Below are 10,951 nucleotides of genomic sequence, written 5' to 3'. Positions count from 1 at the left end.
GCCCTCTGTCCCCGGGCCGTGTGACCTCCTGCCCTCTGTCCCCGGGCTGTGTGACCTCCTGCTCTCTGTCCCCGGGCCGTGTGGCCTCCTGCTCTCTGTCCTCGGGCCGTGTGGCCTCCTGCTCTCTGACCCCAGGCCGTGTGGCCTCCTGCCTTCTGTCCCCAGGCCGAGTGACCTCCTGCCCTCTGTCCCCAGGCCATGTGACCTACTGTTCTCTGTCCCCAGGCCATGTGACCTCCTGCCCTCTGTCCCCGGGCCGTGTGACCTCCTGCTCTCTGCCCCAGGCCGTGTGGCCTACTGTTCTCTGTCCCCAGGCCGAGTGACCTCCTGCCCTCTGTCCCCAGGCCGTGTGGCCTACTGTTCTCTGTCCCCAGGCCGAGTGACCTCCTGCTCTCTGTCCCCGGGCCAAGTGACCTCCTGTTCTCTGTCCCCAGGCCGAGTGACCTCCTGCTCTCTGTCCCCGGGCCAAGTGACCTCCTGCCCTCTGTCCCCAGGCCATGTGACCTACTGTTCTCTCTCCCCAGGCCATGTGACCTCCTGCCCTCTGTCCCCAGGCCGTGTGGCCTCCTGCTCTCTGCCCCCGGGCCTTGTGGCCTCCTGCCCTCTGTCCCCGGGCCGTGTGACCTCCTGCTCTCTGTCCCTGGGCCAAGTGACCTCCTGCTCTCTGACCCCAGGCCATGTGGCCTCCTGCCCTCTGTCCCCAGGCCGTGTGACCTCCTGCCCTCTGTCCCCGGGCCGTGTGACCTACTGTTCTCTGTCCCCGGGCCGAGTGACCTCCTGCTCTCTTTTCCCGTGCCGTGTGACCTCCTGCTCTCTGTCCCCGGGCCAAGTGACCTCCTGCTCTCTGTCCCCGGGCCATGTGACCTCCTGCCCTCTGTCCCCGGGCCGTGTCACCTCCTGTTCTCTGTCCCCAGGCCGTGTGGCCTCCTGCCCTCTGTCCCCGGGCCGTGTGACCTCCTGCTCTCTGTTCCCGGGCCGTGTGACCGCCTGTTCTCTGTCCCCGGGCCGTGTGGCCTCCTGCCCTCTGTCCCCGGGCCGTGTGACCTCCTGCTCTCTGTCCCCGGGCCGTGTGACCGCCTGTTCTCTGTCCCCGGGCTGTGTGACCTCCTGCCCTCTGTCCCCGGGCCGTGTGACCTCCTGCCCTCTGTCCCCGGGCCGTGTGACCTCCTGCTCTCTGTCCCCGGGCCAAGTGACCTCCTGCCCTCTGTCCCCGGGCCGTGTGACCTCCTCTCTGTCCCTGGGCCGTGTGGCCTCCTGCTTGCAAACGGGAGTCGATCTGTGCTGCAGAAACAGCACGCTCCCTCATTCTCTCCCGTATCTGAGACGGTCTAGTTGCAATAGGGTAAACTTGGTCACGTTGAGGGCTTTTGACTCCCTCCCTCCCCTGCAGAGGTGTGATCTCTGGGTCTGAGTCCGGCTGCCCCGACACAACAGGACGCACGTCCCTGCGGGGAGCGGCCCCACGTGTTGCTCTTGAAAGCCCTTTGGGGACAGAGGGGAGGAGACCGCCGGCGGGAGTTGCTGACAGCCAAGGGGACAGAGCGGCCCTCCCTGGGCGGCGACGGCGGGAGCTGTTCGCCGTGGGCAGCAGAGGGCAGTGACGACCGCCAGCCCTCCGGCCCTCCCCGCGTTCCTGCCTCTGGCTGGACTCGGCCAGCAGCAGCAGACTCCGCGGAAAGGTCCTTAACCACCCTGTGTCCCGGGGGCAGGAGTGGGGGCGGGAGTGGGGAGCGAGAGCAAGGGGCCGACCTCGCCTCTGCAGAGCTTAGGGCCCCGGCCTGGGGCTCGTCCTGCGTCCCGCCCTCCCGCGCACCTGCTGCAGACAGACTGGTGGAGAAGAGGGCCCCACAGCGTCTCTCCTGGGACTCATGTCCTCCCTCCCTGCCTCTTCCCCTGTGCCCTGATGAGGCCGCCGCCCTGTCTCAGGGGACGTCCCTCCTCTTTGCCGAGCAGCTCCCCCTGCCTTCTGTCCCGCCCCGAGGAGCCCTCTCCGTAGAACACGCCCCTGCTTCTGGACGGAGGCAGCCATGGACCCCGTGAGGGGCATTCGGAGTCCTTCCCCACAGGCATGCAGACGGCACTCTGCCCGTGGGGGGCACTGGTAGCCCCACCCGGGTCGGCCGAGCCCGTGGAGCCCCCGTGCCTCCTCACCAGATCCCGGTTCTCCCAGAGGTCCGACGGCCCTCCTCGTGGCTGCTCGCTTGCTCTGTCCGGGGAGTGTCACACGTGATCGACGGCATCCCGACGTCCCTGGCGCAGGGAGGCCACGCAGACCTTGAGGCTCTGTGTGCGTCTGTGAAATGGGGAGACCGCAGGGGCACTGCAGTGCAAGCAGGGAGAGGCCCCGGCTGCCCAGGGGCCCGCAGGGTGCACGTGAATTGGCAGAACCGTAAGAGACGAGTAGGGTGATACAGACAGTTAGGGTGTTTCTGCGGATCGTTAGATTGATTCTTTTTCCATGTTCTGAAATAGCAATTGTTTAAAAACCTGATTTTAGTGCTGCTGTTTCCTGGTGTTGTGGGTGCAGCTACAGACTCCTGGGGGGAAATCCCACGTTTTATGGCTCACCTTTCCCCTGGGCTCTCGCACCCGGGTCTGGAGACCAGCCGCGCATTCTTTCTTCCCGCGTCCTGTCTCTGATGTCAGCACCCTGGGCTTGCGGACTCCTCTGTCCTCCCGTGGAGAATGTCCACACCGTGACCACCCAGACCCTGTGGGGCTGGCCCCGTCATTCCCCGGATCTAGCACGGAGCCTGGTGTAGACAGTCTAGGACGCTTCCTGGAATGGGGCCGGTCTGGGCTAGCTTCTAAATAAGCTGGTCACTGGTCCCCCAACGGGGCTCTCTTCTACGTGGTCTTCCCTTGGCGGTTGGGGGGTGGGGACACACGCCCAGGCCCACGTGAAGGGCACGGCTGCAGGTGAGTGGGGTTCAGACGTGCATCTGTCTGGCTGCTGAGAAGAATTCAGTTTGTCCCGTTTCTTGGGCCGCAGGATGGGAACTCAAAATGGGACTTGGAAGGAAGTAGGTCTGGGCTGTTTCGGGGACAGACTTGTTGTGATTGCTTCCCTCCGCGATGGGGCAGGCTGCCTGGAGAAGCGGCGGGTCCCCAGCAGAGAGGGCGCCTGGCGGCTCAGTCGGCTGAGCGTCGACGCTTGATTTCGGCTCAGGTCGTGATCCCAGATTCACGGGCTTGAGCCCCGCATCAGGCTCTGCGCTGAGCCCAGAGCCCGCGTGGGATTCTCTCCCCTCCTCCCTCTGCCCCTCCCTTGCTTGCTCTCTCTCTCTCTCTCTCAAAAAGAGAAAAGGGGGAAACAGAGACCGGCAGCGACCTGTGCCGTCTCCGTCTCGGTGGGGGGCTGTGGACCACACCGCCTCTGCTGACTCTGCCCCCAGGAGCGGAAGTGGTCACTAAGTGGGGGGAGGGGGGGCTCTTGGTCAGTGTGACCCAAACAGCCTGCACGTGGACCGAGGCAACCTAGTCGCGCTCCGTCTACACCGCCCGTCAGTCTGGTGGCCCGGCCTATTTGCCGGGGATGGGCTGACGTTCGCCTCCGTGGACAGGACAGCATGAGCTCCTTGCTCTCAAGCTTCCAGCTGGGGGGCCGGTAGAGGGACTGGTGGGGGGCCGTGGGGCAAGACTTTGGTGACACCCCCCTGCTCTGGGGTGGCAACTGGGCTCTGAGGCCGGGCTCCTGGCGGGCCTCGCCCACCGGGTCCGGTCACCGGCGCCCACAGTGGCCGGCCCAGGCCTTCCTGGACCTCCCAGGTGGGTGTCCCTTACGCTGTGAAATAGCCCCTGCCCCAAACCCTCTTTCGTCACCCGCTCCCCAGGGCACGGTCTCTCTTCTGCAGACGCCTGGCGTCTCAGGGCCTCGGCGCGCTCCGCCGTGAAGGGAGTTCAGAAACCACCCACTTGGAGCGGTGGCGGCTCCCTTCGTGAGCTCAGCGTAGGTTGCGGTGAGCGCAGGGCCCCGGGGCGCGCGGAGGGCACCGGCGTCCTCCGTGTGGAACTCTGCCGTGGGCATCTCCCCCGCGCCGGAACTTTCTGTGCAAGCCGCCGTGCTAACTGTGTTGTTACCCGCTTCGTAGTCGAAGAATTGATCGCCCTCCAGGTTCGTCCTAATTTGCACTCACCCTGTTTATTTAAGGCTGAAAGTGTTTCCCTGCTTACTGTGAACGTACACGTGCTGTGCGTGTCACACGTACGTTTGTGCCTGAATTGTCCGTGTCCCTTAGGCTGACTCCTGGGCGTGTGGTTCGGGTCAGCAGTCTAACCACGTTCGCCTGGCGTTCTTGGCCGTGTGTGGACTGGGAAAAGACACTCTCATCCTGCCCCATCGTTAGGCTCTGAGCTGTGGGGCTCACTGTCCCGGGAACGTAACCCAGTTTCCACCTTCTGAAACTTTGTAAAGCGGCCATTTCCTGTAACGAGTCCTTTTCTGTCCCGAACGGGGCAGTGGGGGGGCCTGCAGAGCACAGAGTGGGGACCGGGGGCATCAGGTCAGGTCCTGGCCGCGAGGCCACCACCCGGGGAAGCCTCTGTGTACTGGGCGTCAGGTCAGGTAACGCTGTGAGAGTCCAGTGTGAGGGCTGGAGGGGGGGACATGGGGTCACCCCCCCCCCCCCCCATCCAGCTTACAGGTTGTCAGGCCAAGGGTTTCTTCTTTCCGTGTTGATCGGAACTTTGCCGTAACTGTTTGTTTTCACGTGGTGTCTTCTTACCCTGCGTGACATGAAATCGTTAACCAAAACGCATTTCCTAAATGTTGGCAACCTAAACTTAAAATACAGGGCTTGGAGTCTTGATTTGGGGCATTTAAAAATAATCACAAGGGGCGCCTGGGAGGGTCAGTTTGTCAAGCGTCCGACTCTGGTTGTCGGCTCAGGTCACGATCTCACAGTTTTTGGGTTCCAGTCCCGCGTCAGCCTCTGTGCTGACCCCAGGGAGCCTGCGTGGGACTCCCTCCCTCCCTCTCTCTCTCTCTCTGCCCCTCCCCTGCTCGCGCTCTCAAAATAAACTTTAAAAAGTCGTAAACTAAAACAAGTAAAAATTGAAAACCACTTAGAGGCCCGTTGGGTGTCACCCGCCGTCCCTCTGGGTTGGGGGAAGGTTCTAGTTCGGCCCCGCGGCCACCACGTCATGACCTCGGCATGACTCTGTTGACCTCTCGTTCCACAGGCAGCTCCAGCAGCAGCAGGCAGAGTTGGAGGTGCACCAGAGAGATGGGCTGTCGTCATACGACCTGTCGCAGGTGAACTTCTGGAAGGTTCTTTCCCAGTTGGAGCTGTCTCCGGGCCAAGAGTCGGGGGGCTAAGTTCAACCCTTAGCTTGACGCCCTCAGCCCAGCAGGTGCTGGTGCTCTGTCCTCCCACCGAGTGCAGAGACACAGGTCCCACCCTTGGGGTGTCCTGGGACCCTCCTGCAGGGCTGGGCCATGGAGGGTAGAGGACACGTGAGGACTGGGCGGCCGAGTAGGGCCTGAGCTGCCCGTATGGGGAGTGTCCCGGGGCGATTGGGAGCTGCGGGGGCTCTAAGTGAGCCCAAGGACCGGACCAGCAGACGCGGAAGCCGACAGAGGCAATTCTGAGCCGCGTCAGCCGTGCCCTTCCCGGCCGTCTGTCCTGCCCTGCACCGGGTCCCCACTCTGTCCACGCAGCCTCCCTCCCTCCTCCCTTCCCCTCTGTCCCTCCTCTTCCTTCTGCCTTTTCTCCCGCTGCTTCCAACGGCCGTGTAGAGAAATGACAAGGTGTGTTGGGGCTGGGCCTGTCACCCACGTTAGACTTCAAGTCCACGCTTCTGGTGTTTAGGGTGGTTGATTATCGGTTATCTCTCTGTAAGGGATCCGTGCCACTCTGCGGTCCCGGCTCACACCGCACCTCCCGGTCTCCAGACGAGCCCCCCACCTCAGTAAAACCACACAGCCTGAACTGCCAGCGAGTGGGGGGGGGGGGGGAGGGGACCCGACAGGGCTGCAGACACGTGCTCTGTGTCTCACACTCTGGATGTGGTTGTGTTTTCACGTGCAAACAGGTTCCCGTCCCCAACCTCCCGGCTGGCGTTCACGAGGCGGGGAAGTCCGTGGAGAAGGCTGATGCCATCTTTTCCCAGGAGAGAGACCCCCGGTTTGCTGAGATGTTTGCGGGAATCAGTGCGTGTAAGTTCCCGAACAGCGCTAACGTGCCGAGGGTGTGGGGCGTGTGGCCGCCGTCGGGCCGTCAAGGGGCGGCCATCCCGAGGGAGCGGGTGTGGACGAGTGCCGAGTCCAGGAGTCCGAATGGAACCCCTCGACTTCTGGCCTTGCCTCTCGTTCGCCTGCCGCCTGGGGCCCTGGACCCCTCATCTGCTGAATTCGAGGGTTTGGAATAGACGTGCACACGGATGTCCACGGTTCACCCGGTGGCGGCCAGCGGGGGCCCCCCTGTGTCCGCCTCGCTCCCGGACGGAAGCGTGCCATTCTCGGCTTCCCACCCCCGCCCCCCAGGCAGATTTCCACTAAGATGAGCAGCCTGGAAACATCTCTGTCATTCCAAACTTCAGAAAAAGGATCCCATTTTCTTGTGGTCAAGGACTTCCTGCAGGATTCAGTACAGTTGGGGTCCATCGAGGGGAGAAACCAGCTGACCCACCCAAAGGAAGCATGGGAATGCTAATCGGAAGGGACCCCACAGCGTCCTACGGGACTGAGGAGCCGGGGCCATTCGCGCAAATCCCAGTCCTCCTGACGTCGACACCTGTGGAGACCCCGCCGTCCTCCCGCTGGGCCGTGGACCAAAGGCGAAGGAGCAGGGAGGTGCCCGAGCCGCCTCCCTGGAGCGCCACCATCGGGTGGGGCGTGGCCTCCGGTCTCCAGCACAGAACCCGCCCGTTAGCACCACCAGGAGGCTCTCCGCTGTTGGCTCCCACGGGCCATCCAGACACGCCGGCTGCGTCCACCCCTGTCTCTCCACGTCCGCGGACGAGAGCAGAGACGGCACGTCTAAAAGGGCCTCTCTTCCTCTCCGAGGAGCCGGAATGTTTGACCGGATCCCCACGATATTCCCAGGGAATCCGTGTGAGGTTGTGATGTTACCCAAACACGGACACCTTCCCACAAGGATGACAGAACAGGGGACACGAACCCCCAGGAAAAAGGAAAGGGAAGGAAGGAAAGCAGGAGATGCAGTGCTGCCCCCACCAGGCTGCGCTCACAGCCGGAAGCCGCAGAAGGACTCCTCAGACACGGGCCGTCTGCCTAGGCTTCCGAGAAGACGGCCTGCAGACACGGTGCTTGTTCGCGACATGAATCGAAATGGAGAAGACCGGAACGGAAGCGCCAGGTTGAAAAAGCAGGAGTGTGAAGGACGAGGCACGCCGAGAGTCGGCGCGAAGATTGTCGGAAGGTACAAAAGACACAAAGGGTGAATAAAAACCCGAATCGAACCCATTCAGCAAAGATCTAGGTGCATCCTGGGTTGGGGGTCCTACACAGACGTTTCCCATCGGCACGTGCTGGTTTTTTTTCTCTGACGTTTATGGAGAAACCCAGCTTCCCGTGGGTCTAAAGATAGCCACTCTTGAAAGGAGAAGCAGGAAGGAAGTCTCACAAGAAAAGACGAGGACATTTTTAGCAAATTGCAGGATACTCAGAAAAAAAGCGAACGGGTAAGGAAGCGTGAACATCACGAGCGATAAACTAAGCTGGTGTTCAGGGACCCCTGACCAGCAACTCCCGATTGACGTGCTGCCGAAATACGCCATAGCCCAAATGACATGACGTGAAACCCTTTAACCCAGAGGAGTGGGGGTGTGGTGCCCTCGGAGGCAGCTAAGAGCCGTGGGCCAAGATGGTTATCTTCTTTTTTTAAAGTTTATTTATTTTAAGAGAGAGAGAGAGACTGGGGGCGCGGGGGCAGAGAGAGGGAGACAGAGAATCCCAAGCAGGCTCCACGCTGTCCCCGCAGAGCCCCGCGCGGGGCTCGATCTCACGAACCGTGAGGTCATGACCTGAGTCGACACCAAGTCGGATGCCTAACCGACTGGGCCACCCGGGCGCCCCGCTGAGATGGCTAACTTCTACAGATACGATGCAGATACGGGCTGGACCCGAAGGTGAAGGTACATGTGTCATGAGCCTCGGAACACGGGAAAACCAAAATAAGCAGGAACACGAGAAAATCCTGACAGAGCCAGATTTTGCAGCGGTCAAGCAGGTCAAAGCCACAGAGCGAAAAAGGACGCAGAAGACTGAATGATAAAACCGAACATCTTTACATACCTGTGTCCACGTATGATCTCGTACCCTACAAATGTCTTAGAGTGCTTAGGAAAAAATGTGTTTCTCATTTACCCAAACCACCCAAACCCCTAAGTGCGTAAGAAAATAACAGCTTACATTGAGTGGATGGTCACAAGTCCCTGGGGCACCTGTCTCCTGAAACCTTTAGCCCCTCTCCACCTGCGGACCGGTCAGAGGCACCCACGTAGGAGTCCAAGTCCCTCCGTGCTGTGGGGTTTTCGCTGCAGCAAAGGAAACGGACCCAGAGGCTGCCCAGTGCCTCGGTTTATCGGCCCGTCACAGAGGTAGTCGGCGCGTGGTCAAGGAAGCCCGCCCTCTCCGCCCCAGGTCCGCGAGCCTGCGTGTCCCTCCCTGCTCATGTCTGCCCAGTGGGGGACCCCCTCCAACTCTGCGTGTCCCCCCCCACCTCCCAGGCCACAGATGGGTACGGGCGAGGGGTCTGTCGAGGCACGAAATAATTGCCCTGTAACTAACTTTAACTTCCCTTATCCCGGTGTCTCGTGGGTGGGCCGGCAGGTGTGTGGAAATAACACGTGTGGGAGTTTCGAGACTGCAGGGAAAGGAGCCCCTCGGTCACAGGTGCAAGGCCATGCCCATGACAAGCAGGGCGGCGCTGGGGTCCACGCTCAGGGAGTTGGGGCCACTGCCCCGCGCTTCCTCCGTGGGCTTGGGAGGAAACTGTCCGAGGAGGAGCTTCCTTCCGTTGGTTCTTTCCATCGTCCTGACCCTCGGGAAGGGCCCGCCCTCCGGCAGCGTGTGCCCCAGCCCGGGTGTTGGAGGACGGCCCGTGCCCTCATGCGCAGAGAAGGCGTGTGCGGCCGGACGGCCAGGATGCGTCCTGCTCGAGGACACCCGTCCTTCGCCTGCTCCCCGGCTGCCCCCCGCGTCCCATAGTCTGGAGGGCAGGGAGCCCTTGACCGTGACCTTGCCCTGCCTTTCCTAGCGGAGAAGAAGATGATGACTTCAGCCTCTGCGGCGGGAACCCAGCAGATCTACTCCCAGGGAAGCCCGTTCCCCCCCGGACACTCGGGGAAGGCCTTCAGGTACGTGCTGGGAGGGGGCCGGGGGCGGGGGATGCCCCTCACAGGGAAGCCCTGGGTCTCAGAGCTCGGCCCCTTGCACGGCGAATGCTGCAAACACCAGTTAGGGGCTGCTGCCCTCTGGGCCCTGGGCCGGGCCGGGGTTCTGGTGGCTCTGGTCCTGCCCCGGGAGCGCCCAGCGTGTTGCTATTAGATGCATTGCTATCGCCGGCTGGGGAAGGAGGGTCGGGGACTGGGAAGAACGGCCAGAGGAGAGACGGGCTGCCCGCAGGAGGGTGTGTGGGTCCTACGTGCACCCACCAAACATCCAGCTCTCGAGGAGAACGGTCCCAGGCCCAAGCCCAGGCGGGCAGAGGTCCCCATACAGCCCGGCCACCGGGTGACTTGGCCAGAGCCCAAGGGAGCTTCAGGTGCAGGCAGGGACCGGGACCGGGCAGGTGGGACTGACCACCCCGGGGGAGGGGGCCCTGCCAGGAACCTGCCCTCACGAAGGAGGCGCAGGCTCACGCTTCCCCACTGGGCCGCGGACGGACCTGGAGAAGCAGCTCAGAGCCGAGCCCAGGGTAGCAGACTGAGATCCCGCGGTGGCCGCGGCCCGCCCTTCAGCGGGGTGTTCTGGATGCAGCCTGCTCCGGGGCTCTGGGGAGCGGCTCCCCGGTCCGGACAAGAAGGCGGCCGAGCCAGCTGCTCCTGAGCCTTTGTCACCGCCGGCCGCCCCTCCCCGCGGCACAGTGCAGGAGGCTCCAGACTCCTCTCCTGCCGCGGGGTTACGTGCCCCCCCCCCCCCCGCTCTCGGCACACGGTGACGGCCACAGTTCCGTGCCAGGCTCTGCACCACTCCCAGCCCGGGCAGGCGCTCACCGAGTCCTGGCGACACTTGCCGCCTGTCCCTCTGTACAAGGGGCGGCGGGGAGGGAGCAGAGGCCAGAGGTGAGGAGCGGCCAGGCCTAGGTAGCACATCCGGCGAAGGCCTGGCCGGCTCCTGAGCCGAGCCTGGAAGCCAAGGTCAGCTTGTCACTCGATGGGGCGATGGGGCACGCAGGCCTCGGGAATGTGCCGAGCAAAGCCTGGGTGGCGGGAGAGGCTTCGAGTCTGGGGGAAACAGGAGGGGACCGCGGAGGCCTTGAATACCATGCTAGGGAGCTGGAGGGGAGAGACTTGGGGAAATGGGTCTGGGAGAAAATCGGGGGCGGTGTGTCGGGGGAGAGTGGAAAGTGAGGCTGGAGATGGTTCTTAGGACAGATGGTCCAGCTTGAGATGCTGAGCTGGGCTGAGGCTGTTGTCATAGAAGCAGAAGTTGGAGGGCAGTTACGGAGGAGAGGCAGGCTGGCGGTGTGGGGAAGGAGTCAGGGGAAGGCGCCAGCCCCTGTGCAGAGCCTGGCATCGGGAGGCATTTACTCACTGCTCATCTATGGAGTGGACGGATGGGTGGATGAAGAAGGGATGGAGGGAGGGAGGGAAGGAGGGATGGAGGGATGATGGAGGGAGGGAGGGAGGAAGGGAAAGAAGGAGGGAGGGAGGGAGGGAGGGAGGGATGATGGATGGAGGGAGGGAGAGAGGAAGGGAAGGAGGGAGGGAGGGAGAGATGGAGGGATGATGGATAGAGGGAGGGAGGGAAGAAGGGAGGGAAAGG

At 62.8% G+C, this 10,951-nt stretch overlaps 1 protein-coding gene and 1 long non-coding RNA gene across 4 annotated transcripts in view; one reads left to right on the top strand and one right to left on the bottom strand.

Moving 5' to 3' along the window:
- LOC125910829 (uncharacterized) overlaps positions 1 to 277 on the bottom strand; it is a 901-nt gene extending 624 nt beyond the window's left edge. For all 3 annotated transcript variants that reach the window (XR_007454184.1, XR_007454183.1, XR_007454182.1), the window contains exon 1: positions 56 to 277. This is a non-coding gene — a long non-coding RNA (uncharacterized LOC125910829). The remainder of the gene's footprint in view (positions 1 to 55) is intronic.
- ARNT2 (aryl hydrocarbon receptor nuclear translocator 2) overlaps positions 1 to 10,951 on the top strand; it is a 110,227-nt gene that overhangs the window by 86,982 nt on the left and 12,294 nt on the right. Inside the window, exons 12-14 of the mRNA XM_049614354.1 lie at positions 5,182 to 5,254; positions 6,034 to 6,157; positions 9,222 to 9,321. Coding sequence (XP_049470311.1) covers positions 5,182 to 5,254; positions 6,034 to 6,157; positions 9,222 to 9,321 — 297 coding nt within the window. The remainder of the gene's footprint in view (positions 1 to 5,181; positions 5,255 to 6,033; positions 6,158 to 9,221; positions 9,322 to 10,951) is intronic.

This window comes from Panthera uncia (genome assembly GCF_023721935.1).
Source record: "Panthera uncia isolate 11264 chromosome B3 unlocalized genomic scaffold, Puncia_PCG_1.0 HiC_scaffold_2, whole genome shotgun sequence".
NCBI lineage: Eukaryota > Metazoa > Chordata > Mammalia > Carnivora > Felidae > Panthera > Panthera uncia.
Note: the sequence above shows the minus strand (reverse complement) of the source record. Positions and strands in the feature narration are given on the sequence as shown.